Genomic DNA, 20990 nt, shown 5'->3' on the forward strand with positions numbered 1-20990 from the left:
ATATAATCCGATATAGCCCATCTTCGCACTTAACCTGCTTATGGGCAAACAAGTAAAAAGGCGTTAAGTTCGGCCGGGCTGAACTTTCGATACCCACCACCTCTGGTATATATGTAAACCTCCTTTCTTCAAAATCCGACGAAAAATGCATTCCTTATGCCCCCATAGCAGCTTATCGAAATATATTCCGATTTGGACAAAATACTAACAAATACAAGTCATTGTTCAATTGTGTATAGCAAAATATTGGTTTTTTAGTAGCTACATCTAAAAATAAATCGATCTGAACCATATACGACACGGATGTCGAAAAGCCTAACATAAGTCACTATGCCAAATTTCAGTGAAATCGGATTATAAATGCGTTTTTTATGGGGCCAAGACTTCAACTCGAGATATCGGTCTATATGGCAGCTATATTCAAATCTGAACCGATCTGAGCCAAATTGATGAAGAATATCGAAGGGCCTAACACAACTCACACCTTAAATTTTGGCAAAATCCGACAATAAATGAGACTTGTATAGGCGCAATACCTTAAATCGAGAGATCGGTCTATATGGCAGGTATATCTAAATCTGGACCGATCTGAGCCAAATTAAAGATGGATGTCGTGTGGCCTAACGCAACTCACTGTCTCAAATTTCAACAAAATCGAAAAATAAATGTGGCTTTTATGGGCCTAAGACCCTAAATCGGAGGATAGGTCTATATGGCAGCTATATCCAAATCTGAACCGATCCAAGCCAAATTGACGAAAGATGTTGGAGGGCCTAACACAACTAATTGTTCCAAATTTTAGCAAAATCGGATAATAAATGTGGCTTTAATGAGGCTAAGACCATAAATCGGAGGATAGATCTATATGACAGCTATATCCAAATCTGAACCGATCTGGGTCAAACTGACGAAGGGCCTAACACAACTAATTGTTCCAAATTTTAGCAAAATCGGATAATAAATGTGGCTTTAATGAGGCTAAGACCATAAATCGGAGGATAGGTCTATATGGCAGCTATATCCAAATCTGAACCGATCCAAGCCAAATTGACGAAGGATGTTGGAGGGCCTAACACAACTAATTGTTCCAAATTTTAGCAAAATCGGATAATAAATGTGGCTTTTATGGGTCTAAGACCGTAAATCGGAGGATAGGTCTATATGGCAGCTATATCCAAATCTGAACCGATCTGGGCCAAATTGACGAAGGATGTTGGAGGGCCTAACACAACTAATTGTTCCAAATTTTAGCAAAATCGGATAATAAATGCGCCTTTTATGGACCTAAGACCTTAAATCGGCGGATCGGTCAATATGGAGGCTATATCAAGATATAATCCGATATAGCCCATCTTCGAACTTAACATGCTTATGGACAAAAAAAGAATCTGTGCAAGGTTTCAGCTCAATATCGCCATTTTTAAAGACTGTAGCATGATTTCAACAGACAGGCGAACGGACATGGCTAGATCGTCTTAGATTTTTACGCTGATCAAGAATACATATACTTTACAGGGTCGGAAATGAGTATTTCCAAGTGTTGCAAACGGAATGACATAATGAATATACCCCCATCCTTCGGTGGTGGGTATAAAACTAAGCAACATTGTTGGAAACATTGTGAGATTTCACAAAATTTAATGGATGTTTAGCAACATTTGCCGCACAATCGAAGTCAGTACTAGGCTTAACAGGCAAAAAACTTGAAAATAAAAAAATTCGGCAGAGCCTGGCTGGGATTCGAGCCTGGGCACACGGAGCTACAGCGAGAGCCGTTGGCGTTGTCTAGCGTTCGAAGCCATCAATACAACTTCCCACAAATGCACAGAATCATGTGTACCACGGAAGTAGTGTAATTGTCACAGAAAAAAGTCTGTCTATTAAGGGATTAAATATCTGTCATATTAATGCCCAAAGCCTGAATAACAAGCTTGACGAATTCAAGATGATTTTTGAGAACTCTGACATTGATATAGTGTGTGTATCGGAGACGTGGCTGAATCAATCAACACCTAATGCGTTTATTGATCTTTCAGGATATATCGTGCACAGAGCTGATAGATTACGTCGTGGAGGGCGGCACCGCTCTATATGTGAGAAACTACCTGAATACTCAGTTATGTATAAAGTATAACCCAGGTGGCCCAATTGAGTATGTTTTTGTTGAGGTGTCTGCTGCCGATAACAAGCTCCTAGTGGGGTGCGTTTATAGACCGAACAAACGTACGGATACGCGAGATTTTTTCTCTGTCCTTGACATTGTGGTTGCTAGGGACTTCAACTCTAACGTTTTACATGACACGGGCTTGACGTTTGAAATGTCTTCCTTGGGGCTTTTGCCTGTCAATTGAACAATTCCCACGTATTTCTCCGCATCCTCCAGCACACTTCTCAATCTGTACTTTGTTAGTGACACTTCTAAAGTCCTCCTATACGACCAACTGTCAGCCTCATGTTTTCGAACCATGACTTGATCTTTTTAATGTTATGAATTTGAGCTCACCAGGACTAGGGAAACTTTTTCATATAGAGATATTGCCCGTCTTGACCACGATTTTTTGCTTTCGAGTGCTGTGCTCATTGACTGCCAGCTGATATTTCGTATGGAAACTATCGATGAACAAACTGACTTTCTACAGAGGAATATCCGTGACCTACAGGAACTTACGGTTCCACTCAAGTCTAGAGAAGTGTCCCCCAGATCGAAACCGTGGTACTCCCGGGATATTCGTTCGGCTATTCACGAGAGGAATATGTCGCATCGCAGGTGGAGACGTTTCAGGACGCCTGAGTTACATGATGCCTTGCGCTCAGCAAAGGGACCACGTCAATAAGTTGATTAAGATAGTGAAGAAAGACTACTAGTACAGACGCTTAACTTCTGCAATAGGCTCCAAGAGAACGTGGAAGATTATTCGAGACATAGGAATTGGAAAAGATACTAATAGATGTTTTACAAACTTGGACATCAATGGGCTTAATGATGACTTTGTTAATGTCCCACCGATCCCAGTTGATCCCAATTTCTATGGCTTCAATATCTCCCCCTCTTTCGGGCTTAATGATGCCTTTGTTAATGTCCCACCGATCCCAGTTGATCCCAATTTCTATGGCTTCAATATCTCCCCCTCTTTAGATGACGACTCTGGTTTTGGCAGCAGCTGTATTGGTCCCACCGATGTCCTTGAGTGCGTCGCGACTATAAAGTCTAACGCTGTCGGATCTGATGGCATTGATCCTAGATTTGTAAGACTCTTGCTCCCCCTTATTATTGCTCATGTAACCTATGATTTCAAATCCTATCTACCACAATTTACTTTCCATTAGCGTGAAAGCATGCCAAAGTCATCCCAATGCCTAAAAATTCCAAGGAATATAGACCAATTGCGATTCTTTGTTACTTGTCATAGGTCTTTGAGAAATTGTTGTATTTGCAAATGTCGTCTTTTGTCAACGAGAACTCTTTGTTAGATGTGAGACAGCCCGGGTTTCGACCTAACCACAGCTGCGTAACTGCCTTGGCAGAGGTCACTGAGAGGATCAGGGTCCATTTGGAGAATGACAAGATAAATTTCCTAGGTCTTCTTAACCATTCTAAGGTATTTGACACTGTGGATCATTCCTTGTTATGTGATAAGATGAGACATCTTTACAATTTTTCTTTTACGTCCGTTCGTCTTGTATTGTCGTACCTGTCACACCGCACTCAGTCTGTCAGTTAAAAGTCTTCTGTATCGTCACCTCTGCTTGTTTTAAAAGGTGTTCCTCAGGGATCAATTCTGGGTCCTCTTCAGTGTACAGTGTACAGTAACGAGTCAATTGTCTTATTGTTAGGTACATATGTACGCTGATGATGTACAAATATTGGGTTGCCCAAAAAGTAATTGCGGATTTTTCATATAGTCGGCGTTGACAAATTTTTTCACAGCTTGGGACTCTGTAATTGCATTCTTTCTTCAGTCAGTTATCAGCTATTACTTTTAGCTTGCTTTAGAAAAAAAATGTAAAAAAGTATATTTGATTAAAGTTCATTCTAAGTTTTACAAAAAATGCATTTACTTTCTTTTAAAAAATCCGCAATTACTTTTTGGGCAACCCTATATATATCGGCAGTCCGAGGGATGAGATTGCTGAAAACATACGTCTGCTTACTCATGATCTGTCAAGAGTCAGCATATGGGCGAAAGCCAATGGCCTGTGTCTCAACCCTGTAATGGACAAGTGTGTGGTTATCAGAAACAGGCTGTCTCGTTATTCATGTAATGTTGGTATATTCATTAACGACTATAGATTGTAAATCGTTCCTCATGCTAAGAACTTTGGCGTGCTTATAAACAGCACTCTGACTTGAAGTAATCATATCGACTCTGTCGTTGGTCAGGGATATTCAAAATTGCGTGCTCTCTGGGCCACTCAGTCGGTTACTCCGCTGCGGGTTAGGTCTCTCTTGGCAAAGCCATATCTTGTTCCTGTCTGTCAATACACAAAAACACATGCATTGGGAAAAAGTACAGCTAATAGACAGGGTTGTCGAGCGTGGTTCATGTGGTAATTGTATCATAGAAGTGTTTTAACAATTTATACGATTCAAATACAATATACCAACGTACGGCCATCACCTCTAATACGGTTGAATAGTCTTCTAACAAAAGACGAAACGCATCCCATAGTGACTGGTGTGTGTTTCTATCTCTGGCTTTGCTTTTCCATTTGCAAAGAAAATCTCTGATCATTGAGCTCGTCTCGTACGAGAAATAAACAAAACTTGGGAAATCTCCGATCATTGAGCTTATCTTGAAAGAGAAACAAACAAAAATATTAGAAATATGTTTTCATATATTTTTTTAAGTTTATCCAACAAAATTTTCAAAATTTCAAAGGAAAAATTAAAAAAAAAAAAAAATTTGAAAAATTTTCAAAAATCATTTTTTCTTCGTTAAGACTAAGGTTTCCTTATATGCCTCGGAGATTTTGTGATGTCTTTTTCTTATGCCTCTTTTTCTCTAATTTTTTTTATTTCACCTTTCTTAATATTCTCCCTTTCAGGTCCCCCAAGATCGTACAATTGTGAGACGAGTTTTACGCACCGTATCGCTGCCATTGTTTGTTTGTATGTGTACAATATCGTGTTGTGGAATAGTCGTAGCATTAGCCCTAATTATATTTAATATATGGAATAAACATAGAAGGTAAGTACCCCCTCAACAATGCCTCTCTACCGCAGCTACCAATTCTCTTGTTCTTCTATAATGTGTGCATAATACCCTAAAGTAGGAAAGAATATCACTATTTCACAAAATAGGCTTCATCCTGTTAAGCCAACAAAAGCGATACGCATTCAAGGTGGAATTTATTATTGTCTGTCGGAACAAAGGCCCCACTTTGCACATGCCTATAGCCTAGCAAGAATGCTTGAATGAGAGAGGGTGGGTGAATGGGTGATAGACAATTTGAAAATGGTTTACCACAATTGTTATACGAATCGTTTTTGTTTTAGAAAGCTGCAGGAAAAATCTCTGCTTAAGTCCAAATGCATTGTCTCAGAGGCAAGAAAGTAAACAGAAGCTAAATGGACAGGGGCGTATGAAAAAAAAATGAAACGGGGGGAGTACGTGAAGTTTTTTTTTCTCTCGAAGACAAATATACCAAGGAAACTGGTAAAAAAGTGATTTGAAAGAAAGAGCTCGCATTCAGGAACTGGCGCTTGGATAAAAATGTTAATACTGAACTGCTACGCAAACAGACAATGGACAGACCCGATGGAATCCTCATCGACAAGGGCTGCCACCAGTGTACGTGTTCGTTTTTTTTTTCGTCTTGGGAGAGGCACATCCCGAAGTGCATTCTCCGCACGCTTCTGGTCCGTGCCGGGATTGAAAAGAACCCCGGACCCTGGTTCTGTTCGGTTTGCCCGAACCGCCTTCATAATCGGTCGGTGTCGGTGAGGTGTAACCGGTGCATGGAGTGGGTACATTTCCGATCTTGCTCTGGCCTCACCTCACTACGGGAGTATAGTCATACTGGCTATGTCGCGAGGTGCTGTGCGAATATAGCCAGCAGCGGGTCACAAGCGTCGTCATCGTCGCCTTCGGCGTCCTCGTCGTCGGACTATGTGACCCCCCCGAATTCTCCCGTACGGCAATTTACGCAACGGCAGCTTCCTAGCCCTAATATTGCCAGGCCAGTGCCGGGAAGTGCATCGTTCTTGCAGTTAAACTGCAACGGACTTCGTGGCAAGATCGATGAGATCGTAGACTTTATGAGTCGGAAGAGCATATTGGTCGCAGCGATCCAGAAGACAAAGCTGACCAACACCTGCAGCTTGCACAGTTGTCACGGTTACAATGTCCTACGTAAGGATCGGTCAAGAAATGCAGGTGGGGGATTGGCCTTCGTAATACACCATTCCGTGTAGTATAGTCCTATCTCGCCTGCGCTTGACGCTAGCGCCCCTACATGGAATGCATGGGGATAGAAGTAAGGTCTGGTACTGCCAAGATAGAGCTATACAACGTGTATATACCGCCGGTTGGTAGCTGTGTCCCGATTAATGGCCAGGCTCACAACCCCGACATAAGTGGGTTGCTATCTGGCCACAATCGTCTGGTTCTAGGGGACTTTAATGCGCATCACACGTCATGGCATTCTCGCCTAGGTAACGACGAGCGTGGCATAGCTTTGGCAGAGCAGATTGATAGCTCCACGTTTTGCACGGTGAATGAGGATGCCCCCACTAGGATTACGAGGAGGTGCAACAGCTCGCCAGACATCTCCATTGCATCCCCTGATCTCCTGAGTTACGTATCCTAGCAAGCCGTCATCTCTTTGGGGTCTGACCACCTTCCCATAATTCACACCATCGACCGACAACCCGACTTCATAACCTCTGAGCGCCGGACGTTTATCAATTATAAAAAGGCCGATCGGACTGGCTTCAGAGAGTATACCAATCGCCGTTTCAGTGAACTGCAACCCCCCTCTGATATGGAAATTCAGAGACATCATTAACCCAGCAGCCGCTCGCTTTATACCAGCCGGTCGAATACCCCAAGTGCGGCCCAATTTCCCGGCGCAAGCAGTGGTACTCGCAGACGAGCGTGATGGGATTCGTGCTACGGACCCCGCTAACCCCAGAATCAGCGAGCTGAATCTGGAAATTAACAGGGTAGTCAACGAACATAAGCGGAGTTTGTGGCTGGAACACTTGGAGCAATGTAACTTAGGCACCGGTGTAGGCAAACTGTGGACTACTGTTAAGTCACTCTCGAACCCCGGTAGACGGAATAACAGGACCTCAGTCACTTTTAGCGAAATAACCGTGACTGATCCGAAGAGATGCGCCAGGTTGTTCAACCGTCAATATATTGTACATCCCGAGAGAGACAGGGCAAGGAGGAGAGCCATTCGCCGTATTCGTGGTTTCCGAGCCGATGAACAGCCATTACAATTTACCGTGGGCGAAGTTACGAATGTCATCCGTAGCGCTAAATCTTCTAAGGCGTTGGGCCCCGACGGAATCTCTACATTGATGTTGAAGAATCTGGTTTCACCTGGATTTGAGTACCTTACCACTGTCCTCAACCTGTCATTTAACACTCTTATAGTTCCCGATGTCTGGAAAATGGGCAGAGTGATCCCGCTACTGAAACCTGGAAAAGACCCGAGTTTGGGGGAGTCGTACAGACCGATCTCCCTTCTCTCACCAGAGGCAAGGACGCTTGAGGCATTACTCCTCCCGAGCCTAGTAGGCGAATTTCCATGTGGTCCTCGTGGCACTGGAGCTATCGAAGGCATTCGACACGGTCAGCCATGCCAAATTATTTAAGGACATCGCCAACACATCCCTCTAGCCAGGCCTGAAACGCTGGGTCGGGAATTATCTGTGTGGTCGCCATTCATTCGTGGAATTTAGAGATAAGAAGTCGAAACACCGTAGAGTGCAACAGGGAGTTCCCTAAGGTGGGTTGATCCCATCGGCACTGTTCAACCTCTTCCACCACCTTCCAGACGGCAAATAGAGCGTATCATATGCGGACGATTGTATGATCATGGCATCAGGCCCCCCACCCATTGATGACATCTGCTATAGGTTGAACGTCTACCTCAATGATCTTGCCTCATATTTCGCTGCAAGAAATCTGAAGATATCCGCCACCAAATCTTCAGCCACATTGTTCACTACAAATACTCGTGAGGTGATTACCGAGCTGACTGTGATGGTCGATGTAGAAATGATTCCGACCATCAAGTGTCCCAAAATACTTGGCGTCACATTTGACAGCTCTTACACATTCTCCTCACATGCCACAGCAATCTGCAATAAAGTCAAAAGTAGAAACAAGGTCCTCAAGCCACTTGCTGGCAGTACTTGGGGTGCAGACAAAGAAACCTTGTTGACCACGTACAAATCAATTGGCCGGTCTGTGGTAAGTTATACAGCGCCAGATGTATGTCCCGATTGTAGCCAGGGACCGCACGATACACGTCACCTGTTTAACTGCCCGGCCAGACCCACACGACTCAGACCCAGATCCCTGTGGACGCACCCCATCTTAGTAGCAGGGTTCCTGGGTCTTGGCACTCAACAGAATCAAGCAGACGAAATAAAACACAATAAACTGCTACAACTACAACAAGATCTTCGTGTGGCAATGTGCTTAGGCGCGAAAAATTTCTTTACGAACAGCGTCTGCGTACTAAGGTACTAAGGTTCTACACGAGGAAGTAAGAGCTTTTAGTCGTTCGTGAAAAGTGTAAAGGGTAGTTCTTCATCTATTCCAACTCTTGTTAAGGACGATCAAACGTTCACTAACCCACTTGATAAGGCTAACCTGTTGACTGATATATTTGCAGGGAACTCTTCCCTGCCGGATAGCAAACAACCACTCCCCTCAATCGAAAATCGTCACGCCCCAAATATTTTTTTGAACTCGTGGAGTTAAAAGGGTTCTTGAAAATCTAGACTTAAATAAATCCCCGTACCCGGATGGCATATCAGCACTTGTCTAACGCAAGTGTTTTTGGACGCTCGTTCGTCCATTACGCAACCTTTTCAATCTTGCCTACCGTGCGGGAGTCTACACGGCTCGTTGGAAGGTTGCGAACGTTCAGCCAATACCCAAGAAGGGTGAGGCAAACAACCCTGCGAATTATAGGCCAATTGCGATATGCTCCGCTCTCTCCAAGGTCATGGAGAGCATTGTCAATCACCATCTTGTGAGGTATTTAGAGTCTAATGGCCTTCTTGGCGACCAACAGTATGGGTTCCGCAGAAATCGCTCTACGGGCGACCTCAGGGCACTTCTGTCGCAACATTGGAGTCGTGACAAATTCAGGAGAGTGGAATCTTGGGAACCCGCTACCATGGATTCTGATAAAAATTTCTACATTAAAAAATTTCTGTTAAATCAGGCAAAAACTTAAGCTTCGAGGGGCCGTAAAAGAAAATTGTAGGATCGGTTTATATGGAAGCTCCATAAGGTTATAGACCGATTTGAACTATACACGCCACGATTCTTGCAAGTCGTAACAGAACAATAGGAGATTCAAATCTGACCCAAATACTTTCTCTACTATGGAATATAGCCGTTACTTTACTTACCTAAATTGGCTATGATAGAACATTTGACTCTTTAGCAGAACATTGAGTATCGCCCCTCGATCTTCAGTAATGCAAATTTTGCCCATGAACATTCCACTGAGGAACAGTGGCCAACTTCTCACATATCGATGAGTGCAGTTAGATTCAAGTTTTAAGCTCAATGATAAGGGGCCTCCATTTTATAGCCGAGTGCGAATGGCGTGCCACAGTGCAACACCTCTTTGGAGAGAAATTTTACATGGCATAGTAGCTCACAAATGTTGCCAGCATTAGGAGGGGAAAACCACCGATGAAATTTTTTTCTGATGGTCTCGCTAGGATTCGAACCCAGGCGTTCAGCGTCATGCTAACCTCAGCGCTACGCTGGCCTCCAAGTTCTTCTTCTTAAATCCCGGACCTTTCGAGATGTCTTTCACCACATGATCTTTCCATCGGGCTTTTGGTCATCCTGGTTTGCGTGACTTCTTCGCTGGAGCTTCTTAATTCATTCTGAAAACACGACCTACCCAACGTAACCGCTGAATTTTCATACCTTTAACCAAGCTAAAGTCGTCACAATTCTTTTACAGTTTGTTGTTCATACGATGCCGATACGCTCTATCAATCCAAACTGTCTATAAATTTTACGAAGAATCTTTCTCACAAACACTCCAAGTACTGTCTCGTCTGCTTTCAAAAGTACCTACGCCGCCGAACAATATAACAAAACGGGTAGTTGTTGTTGTTGTAGCAGTGTGTGTTTGAAAACAGTAAATATAGCTGCCATATATACCGATATGCCGATAAAGGGTCTAAAGCCCATATAAACTTTATTTTTTTAAAACTTTTTAGTATTGCACGGTTCGTAGAGATTTATTATATCACCACCATCATTGGATGGGGGTATACTATCCTCGAAATATTCGTCTAAGACCCCATATATATTCTTGATCGCCTTGACGCTCTGAGTCGATTTTGCCATGTCCGTCCGTCCGTCTGTCGAAATCACGATAGCGGTCGAACGCCTAAAGCTAGCCGCTTGAAATTTTGCACAGATTTTTAATATTGAGGTATGTCGTTGGGTATTCCAATTGAGCCATATCGGTTCAGATTTGGATATAGCTCCCATATAAAGCGATCTCCCAATTTGACTTTTTGAGCCCCTGAAAGCCGCAATTTCTGTCCAAATTGTCAGAAATTTTGCATGCATTTTTAATGTCCTTTGGTTGCAATTTCGGTGTTAGTTAATCTTTGGCTTCCTCGTTAACAGGAAGATTTCCAGATTAATGTTTATATCTCAAGGTCTAGACCGACTGTATGTTTTCCCCAGAACTCTATGGGACTTTCCGCACAGCTGGTTTGGTTTCCTCTTTACCGATGGGTTCCAATTCCTCTTGAGTTAGCATCCATAGTAGTCTATTTATGGTTGCCCCCTTTTACTTTCCCTGAAATTTCACTTTTCCACTAAAACGCTCATGCCTTCCTGGCGCCTTTGGCTTCTAAGAAAATTCTTGCTTCCATTCAGTATTTTTTCCATAGCATTCTTCTTTTGTCTTGACTTTAAGTTGCAATGTGCATAGCTAAAATGTTTTGTAGGTTAAACAAAACAGGAAAGAGAATATTCATTCTCCAGAAAAGAAGGAAAGAAAAACTTTTTTCTCCCATTGTCTTCTAATGGCGGTGGAAAAGGATATTTTTGCAGCCATGCTTTGTTCGATGCAAAAAAAAAAAAAAGAAAAAAACAAGAGAATGTTTAAAAATGTATGTTACTCGGGTATTGTTTTAATGGATGGATGGTTGCATGGATGCATGAATGAATGCATGCATCGCTGTATCATAGTGATGAGTGGATTTTGGTAAGATGATGTGTGGAAAACCGAATGAAAAATTATGTGGACATAAAGTAGCTGCCCTGTAAACCGATCTTTAATCTTGACTATCTGAGCTTCTAGAAGGCGCAATTTTTACCCAATCTCACAACTGTGTCAAGATTAGTCCAAATCGGTTCCTAAACTGATATAGCTGTTATATAAACCGATCTCGAATCTTTATTCTTAAACGAGTTTATTTGCTTTTATTTTATTCTAGCCGAATCGGGCCCGCTCCGCTGCGCCTTCTTTAACTCTAGAATATCTTTTTAGGGTGGTGACACTTCGCACTGACTATGGATATCGAATTCGTGCCCTTTTAGCCTATGACGCTGAACGCGTTCGAATCCTGGCGAGAACATGGGACAAAGCGGTGTTTATCCGCTCTTAATGTTGGCGACATTTGCGAGCTACAATGACATGCAGGGTGATTTAAAAAATTATCCCCAAGGAGGTGTCGCACTGCGGGACGCCGTTCGGACTCGGCTATAAAAAAAGGTCCCTTATCATTGAGTTTAAACTTGAAATGGAAAGCACTCATTGATGTGTGAGAATTTGTCCCTTCTCGGTTCGTGGTGGTAATGTTCTTCCTTAGGGTAATGTTCTCTTTAGGGGAAGGATGGCACCTCAGACATTTCGACTCAAATATGGACATCAAATTCGCGCAGCACTTCCTAAATACCTTTAATTTGAGCCCGATATTGCCATGGCCGGTAAACATGAACCGGAGAGTGTTTTGGGACTGGGGCGGCAACCGGCACCTTGCACTGTAAATAGATATCAGATTCGTTCTTTATTCCCAACGAAAATTAAGTTCAGTTTGGGAGGTGCCTTAGGGCGTACCCCAAAAAACTTGGCTCCAAAATTGGATATCAAATTAGTTTACTACTCTCAAATACCTTACATTGGAGTCCCATATTGTCATAATGGGTCAAATAACCCATTAGACGTATCTTTAGGAGGAAAAGCTCCACCTAGACTTGAACGCAAATTTTAATGTCATATTCGTAATCTACTTCCAAATACCTTTCATTTGAGTCCCACATAGCGATGGTTGGCTAATATGCCCATTTGGGGGTATTTGGGGTTGGGCGACCTCCCATTACTTGGACCTAATGTTTTATGCCATATTTGTATTCTACTGCCTAACACTTTTCATTTGAGCCCCATATTGACATAAACTTCGAATATATCTGCTTAGAGGAGTTTTGTGGTTGGGGAGCCCCGCTGGGTACTTGGACTTAAATGTTAATACTATATTCGTTTTCTGGTCCCCAGTACCTTTCATTTGATACCCCTATTGTGCCCATCGGACCACTTTCGGAAATGGACGGCGTTTTTAGGGTAAGGGGGAAGGTCCGCCTCCACCCGATATCTAAAAATTATATAGCCTATGTTTCCCTCCAGAAAAACGTACAGTACGGTTCAGCCAAGTATCATATAGTCATAATGGGTCTAATGGCGTTTTTGAGGGGTGGCTCGATCCCCTATGCTTCGATCTAATTTTGTATGCCAGATTCGAAATCTACTCCAGAATATCTTTCATTTGAGCGCCATATTGAAATGAACGTCCAATATATCGGTTTGGGGGAATTTTGGGCTTGGGGCGCCCCGATGAGTACTTAGACTCAAATTTTAATACCATATTCGTATTCTACTCTCCAACACCATATTCGTATTCTTCTCTCCAATACCGTTCATTTGATACCTATATTGTCCCGACCGGTCCACTTTTGGTTTTTGGTTTGTGTTTTAGACATATGGGGGAGCGTCCGTTCCCCCTTCCGATACCGAAAAATTATATACCCTACGTTTCGAGAAAATCGGTTCTGCCGTTTTTCAGTCTATAGAGAACAACCAAACCGAGTCCCATATATCCATGATTGGCTAAAGTGCCCATTGTGGGCGTTTTTATGGGGGTGGGGTGACACCCAATACTTCGACATGAATTTGTATGCCAGATACGTTATCTACTCCTGCATACTTTTCATTTGATACCCATATTGTCCTTATCGGTCCACTTTGATTTTGGGTGGTGTTTTTGGGGTAAGGGGGAGCGTCCGCCCCCTTCCATTATCAATAAATTATACAGCCTATTCCTACTTCCTGACCATATTCGTAATCTACTCCCGAATACCTTTCATTTGAGTCCCATATTGTCCCGATCGGTCCGCTTTTATTTTTGGGTAGGACTTTTGGGTAAGGGGAGCGTCCGGCCCCCTTCCGAAGTCAAAAATTTATTTTATAGCCTTTGTTTCCTTCCAAACCAACCTACATAATCTGTGAAAATTTCAAGGTAAAACACAAATTGAATTTTATATACAAGGTTTGAACAATGACTTTTACTTATTAGACCACCCAATGTACGTGTCGAGTATGGTCCAAATTGCGATATAGCTGGTATGGGGGCAAAAATTATAAATTTTCGGATTATGACCAAAGGTGGTTTACATATGTATCCGAGGTGGCGGGTATTCAAAGTTCGGCCCGGCCGATCTTAACGCATTTTTACTTGTTTTTATACCCTCCACCATATGATGGGGGGTATACTAATTTCGTCATTCTGTTTGTAACTACTCGAAATATTCGTCTGAGACCCCATAAAGGATATATATTCTTGATCGTCGTGACATTTTATGTTGATCTAGCCATGTCCGTCCGTCTGTCCGTCCGTCCGTCTGTCTGTCGAAAGCACGCTAACATCCGAAGGATTAAAGCTAGCCGCTTGAAATTTTGCACAAATATTTCTTATTAGTGTAGGTCGGTTGGTATTGTAAATGGGCCATATCGGTCCATGTTTTGATATAGCTGCCATATAAACCGTTTTGGATTTTGACTTCTTGAGCCTCTAGAGTGTGCAATTCCTATCCGATTGGAATGAAATTTTGCACAACGTGTTTTGTTATAAAATCCAAAAATTGTGCCAAGTATGGTTCAAATCGGTCCATAACCTGATATAGCTGTCATATTAACCGATCTTGGGTCTTGACTTCTTGAGCCTCTAGAGTGCGCAGTTATTATCCGATTTGACTGAATTTTTGCATGAAGTATTTTGTTATGATATCCAACAACTGTGCCAAGTATGGTTCAAATCGGTTCATAACCTGATATAGCGGTCATATAAACCGATCTTGGGTCTTGACTTCTTGAGCCTCTAGAGGGCGCAATTCTTATCCGATTTGGCTGAAATTTTGCATGACGTACTTTATTCTTACTCTCAACAACTGTTCAAATCGGTTTATAACCTGATATAGCTGCCATATAAACCGATCTGAGATCTTGACTTGAGGCCTTGAGCCTCTAGAGGTCGCAATTATTATCCGATTTGCCTGAAATTTTGTACAACGGATCCTCTCATGACCACCAACATAAGTATTTATTATGGTCTGAATCGGTCTATAGCCCGATACAGCTCCCATATAAATCGATCTCTCTATTTTACTTCTTGAGCCCCCAAAGGGCGCAATTCTTGTGCGAATTGACTGACATTTTACACAGGTCTCCAACATATAATTAAATTGTGGTCCAAACCGGACCATATCTTAGTATCGCTCTAATAGCAGAGCAAATCTTTTCTTATATCCTTTTTTGCCTAAGAAGAGATGCCAGGAAAAGAACTCGACAAATGAGATCTATGGTGGAGGGTATATAAGATTCGGCCTGGCCGAACTTAGTACGCTTTTACTTGTTTATTTTTTTATTTTATTTTATTTTTTTATTTTTGTTTATTTTTTTATTTTATTTTGCTTTATTTTATTTTATTTCATTTTATTTTATTTTATTTTATTTTATTTTATTTTATTTTATTTTATTTTATTTTATTTTATTTTATTTTATTTTATTTTATTTTATTTTATTTTATTTTATTTTATTTTATTTTATTTTATTTTATTTTATTTTATTTTAATTTATTTTATTTTATTTTATTTTATTTTATTTTATTTTATTTTATTTTATTTTATTTTATTTTATTTTATTTTATTTTATTTTATTTTATTTTATTTTATTTTATTTTATTTTATTTTATTTTATTTTATTTTATTTTATTTTATTTTATTTTATTTTATTTTATTTTATTTTATTTTATTTTATTTTATTTTATTTTATTTTATTTTGTTTAATTTAATTCAATTTGAAAACATTATATTTTCTTTTCAAACCGGATTTTTGTCTACCCTAATTTTTAACTATTTTCATATAGCGGCATGGATGTGCGTTTATTTAAGTTAAACATTGTTTTCCTGTGCCAACAGCATCAGCAGCAATGGCACCAACACCATCACCACTACCAACACAAAAGTATATCATTCACGGTCTACAAAACACAATGTCCCGCTATGTATTTTTAGTTTGTTTTAGTTCATCTCTTTTTTTGTTCCTCCAATAACGGCAACAACAGCAACCGCTGCAGCTGTGTCGCTGCAGTTATTTATGTTGCTGTGCGATTCTGCTGTCCTTTGTAGTGCGACATAGTCATTGGCAAACAGAGTCTTCATTGCAGACGGGTGTGTCATCATGCCTTCATGGCATCTGCATTGTAACAGTGTGGAGCATAGTTGGGGATCATGGAGGCAGGTGCAGGATTTAGGAAGGACATCAGCTAGTAGAGCTTTTCGAATGCACATCAGCTACCTGCCTGTAATTCCTCAGTTGCATTTCACGTTGCCTTTTTTTTGTTTTTCCTCTGCTTTTGTTTCAATGGTAATGTTTCTTCTGCTGGTAGTTATGATGATGATTTTGTTGCCATTATGCTTTCGCCAACAATACAACCCAATGTTCCAGCGAGTGGTTTTGTGTGCATTTGTGTGTCAGCGAAACGCACTCATTTGTATTCAATGTTGCCAAATGGTACGGGGAACATTTAAAAGAAAATTATAAAGAACAAACAAGTAAAAACGCGTAAAGAAGAATCGTGCTGAATCTTATGCACCCTCATCCATGGGATTCTGATGAAATGTGCACACTTTATTCTTTTTTTCGACCTATCTGAGCAATAGTTGTCATGGCTTTGTCGGTCTCACTTAAGATTTAGGTATCTTCCAGGTGGGAATTTTTAGGAAGGACAGACAGAAGAATGGACGGTCAAAATGACTGATACCATAATGGATGCAAGGCCTGACATGGATGAAACTGAAGGACATATGGACAGAAAGCCAGACTTGCAGACATCACAAAATGTCTTAATAATCAAGAATTTATTTTCTTCTTAGGATCTTCAACGATATTTTAAGGCGTTGCAAACACAATGTCCTAATCAAAATACCCCTTTCCTATTGCTATGATGATAAAAACCTCAAAACGGCAACCCCATTCTCAATACCCTTTAGCTGGCAATGCTACATTAGCAATATCTAAACTAAACCTCGGCTGGGCAACATCTGCATTAGCAGAAAATAGTTGTTGAAGTTGATTTTTAAACATCCTTTCAAATCCCTGGTAGCTAACACAACAGACAGCAACAAAATCAACATCTGCTTTAATAGATCAGCCTTTCAGCTTTAATGCTGCAATATTTTGCACCTCGATTCTTTAGTACCACACGCTGCATAGAACCATTCAAGCAGCCTACAAAACCATTTTTTAAGCGTTAACATTTTTTTCCAGTTCTCCTTCTATGGTGATAATGGGCTCCTGTTGCCTTTAAACTTTGGCCACAAACACCATAGAAACTTTTGTTCTTTTGTCTCTTTCTCACCATTCGCCCCCATTGATGTTAATTTGGAGCAGTCTTCCCCAACAACGATTCCCACATCACAGATATCCCTTTCATAGTTTATAGCAAGGCTTTCATACATAGTCCTCCTTGTTGCTTACTCTCAGAGCATCTATCAGCTTGACTTGCCCCCGTTTGAATGCATGTGTTTTTGGCTTAGTCTTATTGCGTTTGCAACGGAGAGCAACTGATTTGTTGCATGTATGCAAATGCATCATATATCTGATAGAGCATTTTGTGTTGCATGGCACAATGGGGGCAAACAAGGACAAGATTTCTATGAAAACAATTTTGTTATACTAGTCTCCAAGGGAAGGTTGATGAAATATTATAGCCATTCTGTTGAAATTTTCAGAAGGATCATCAAATAAATATCGAATATTTTATTTTTTTTTATACCCACCACGATAAGAATCTGAACTGATCCTGGCCAAATTGCAGAATAATGTCGGAGAGCCTAACACAACTTATTTCCCCAATTTCGGAGAAATAGGATAATAAATGCGCCTTTTATGGGCCTAATAACTTAAATCGTGAGATCGCCCTATATGGCAGCTATATCCAAATCTGGACTGATATGGACCAAATTGAAGAAAGATGTCGAAGGGCCTAATACAACTCACTGTCCCAATGTGTCTATTTGGGGGCCGATGGGTACATAAACTCAAATGTTAATATCATATTCGTACTCTACTCTCCAATGTCGTCATATGGTACCCATTTTGTCCCGATCGGTTCACTTTTGATTTTCGATTGTGTTTTTGGACTAACCGGGGAAGGGTCCGGCACCTGCCCATATCAACAAATTGTAGAGCCTATTCCTCCTTCCTGACCATATTCGTAATCTACTCCCGAATACCTTTCATTTGAGTCCCATGTTGCATGCTCGTTCAATAAACCCATCTTAGGGGTGTTTTGGGGTTGGGTGGCCCCCCAGTTACTTGGACCCAATTTCTAATACGAAATTCGTGATCTACTCCTGAAAACCTTTCATTTGAATCCCATATTGTCCCGATCGGTACACTTTAATTTTTGGATCGTTCTTTTGGGGTTAGGGGGAGGGTCCGCCCCCCTTCCGATATCAAAAAATTGTATAGGATATGTTTCTTTCCATACGAACTTACACAATCTGTGACAATTTCAAGGTAATCGGTTTAGCCGTTTTTGAGTCTAAACGGAACAAATAAACACAAATTGAGTTTTATACCCTCCAGCATAGGATTGGGGTATACTAATTTCGTCATTCCGTTTCTAACACCTCGAAATATGGGTCTGAGACCCCAAAAAGTACATATATTCTTGATCGTCATGGCATTTTAAGTCGATCTGGAGATGTCCGTCCGTCCTTCTGTAGAAAGCACGCTAACTTTCGAAGGAGTAAGGCTAGGCGCTTAAAATTTTGCACAAATACTTAGGTCGGTAATTGTAAACGGGCCCTTGGATCTTGACTTCTTGAGCCACAAGAGGGCGTAATTCTTATCCGATTTGGCTGAAATTCGGCATGGCGTGTTTCGTTATGATTTGCAACAACTGTGCTAAATATGATTCAAATCGGTCATTAACCTGATATAGCTGCTATATAAACCGTTCTTGATTTCCTGAGCCTCCAGAGGGCGCAATTCTTATCCGATTTGGCTGAAATTTTGCATGAGGTGTTTTGTTATGACTTTCAACAACTGTGTTAAGTATGGTTCAATTCGGTCCATAACATGATATAGCTGCTATATAAACCGATCTTGAATCTTGACTTTTTGAGCCACTAGAGGGCGCAATTCTTTGGCTGAAATTTTGCATGAAAAGTTTTGTTATAACTTTCAACAAATGTGATAAATATAGTCTAAATCGGTGTATAACCTGATATAGCTGCCATATAAACCGATCTCTCGATTATGCTTCTTGGTCCCTACAAGGCGCAAATCTTATCCAAATGGGCAGACATTTGACCCAATGACTTATACTATGATCTTCAACATTCAAATCATTTATGGCCCGAATCGGACTTTAAACTTGATATAGCTCCAATAGCATAACAACTCTTATCCATTATTCTTTGTTTGCCTAAAAAGAGATAGCGCGCAAAGAACTCGACAAATCCGATCCATGGTGCAGGGTATAGAAGATTCGGCCCGGCCTAATTTACTTGTTTTATTTTATTTTTTTTTTTTTTATTTTATTTTATTTTTATTTTATTTAGTTGTTATTAATTTCTTTTTACTTTATATTATCCCAATCCCACCACTGTTTTTCCCCTGTATTCGTTACTTTTCATTCAGGCGTGCTTTTGTCTTAGGTAAACATCATCAACGCAACCGTGCAACAGCGGCATGCATCATGCAAACTGCACCATTATTTTCAATGATGTTCATTCAGTGAAAAGCTTCACGATTCGGTGACTGCTACCATCATGATTTACGCTGAGCAAACATTCAAAGCAGGTAGCAGGTTGTAAACTCTATGACGAAGGCAAGGAATTTTCAGCGCATTTTTTATGCAGCACTAACGTTGATTCATCATTTCAAAGTAAATGGGATAACGCTGGTGCTAACATTCGCTTCCTGTTTTGAGCCCTATCATCCTCTCTTTCCCTTCCTTTCACTCTCTCGCAAGCCATATCCCTTTAAAGTAAACATCTCGCTAGCTGTAAGGCTGTAAGACAAGTCATGCAATGTGTTTACTGATATCTATGCCATATGCCAAAAATACACACACTCACTAAGATCAAAACTAAAGCGTAACCACCATAGCAATACCATTTTGCTTTGGTTGCAACATATATTTGAAAAGCAAAGCTTTTTATATTAAAGTACGTAAACCATTTACTTTCAGCAATGCAATTTAGTTCACAAGGAAGATAAACTTAATTTTCATTTTTGGATAAAAATATTATGTATGATATTATCCTTCAGTTGGGTTAAGCAATATTTTGTTTTAAACAAAGAATTCAATTATAACTCCCTCGTCTATTTGACAAATAAGTTACCCAATAATAAATATTTCGGAGAAATGCTTTCAAAACTGGATAATGATGTTTAAAATGTGGCCTTAACCTAGCCCTTACTGACAATAAAATTTGTTGTATATCCTAGAATTTCATTTTTGCTGCATACTTCAAAGTGTACCATCAATATTTTCCAGGAATTTATTAAGAAAACTTTTGCCAGCAATATCAGTTTGTAATTAAGCACTCAAGCGCACAAGAAAACTTTGCTTCTGCAGCATATATTTTACTTCTGAGAAGACTTGGTAACAAATGAGATTCAAATGAAAATTTCAACATTGAAGGTATTGCTTGAGTTCAGTATTAAAATGTTACAATTTTCTAAGGATACTAAAAATGACAAAAAGGCATAAAATTCGGTTTGGTACATTTTTAAGTACAATGTACTTATTTAAGAATAATATTCTTTTTGAGTAAAAGGTGTTTTATGAAGTAAAAGGTACTTTTTTAAGTACAAGGTACTTTTTTAAGTACAAGGTACTTTTTAAGTACAAGGTACTTTTTTAAGTACACGGTACTTTTTTAAGTATAAGGTACTTTTTTAAGTACAGGGTACTTTTTTAAGTACAAGGTACTTTTTTAAGTACAAGGTACTTTTTTAAGTACAAGGTACTTTTTTAAGAACAAGGTACTTTTTTAAGAATAATGTACTCTTTTAAGTACAGTGTACTTTTTAAGTACAAAGCTTTTTTTTTAGTACAAGGTAGCTGTTTATGAACAAAGTACTTTTTTAAGTACAAGGTACTTTTTTCAGTACAAGGTATTTTTTTACGTACAAGGTACTTTTTTAAGAACAAGGTACTTTTTTAAGTGCAAGGTACTCTTTTAAGT

The 20990-nt window shown here is 40.2% G+C and overlaps 1 protein-coding gene across 1 annotated transcript in view; it reads left to right on the top strand.

The window, feature by feature from the left end:
• LOC106093690 (gamma-aminobutyric acid type B receptor subunit 1) overlaps nucleotides 1-20990 on the top strand; it is a 400156-nt gene that overhangs the window by 341079 nt on the left and 38087 nt on the right. Inside the window, exon 9 of the mRNA XM_059366135.1 lies at nucleotides 5047-5189. Within this exon, the coding sequence (XP_059222118.1) occupies nucleotides 5047-5189 (143 nt within the window). The remainder of the gene's footprint in view (nucleotides 1-5046; nucleotides 5190-20990) is intronic.

This window comes from Stomoxys calcitrans, chromosome 3, assembly GCF_963082655.1.
Source record: "Stomoxys calcitrans chromosome 3, idStoCalc2.1, whole genome shotgun sequence".
In the NCBI taxonomy this organism is placed as follows: domain Eukaryota; kingdom Metazoa; phylum Arthropoda; class Insecta; order Diptera; family Muscidae; genus Stomoxys; species Stomoxys calcitrans.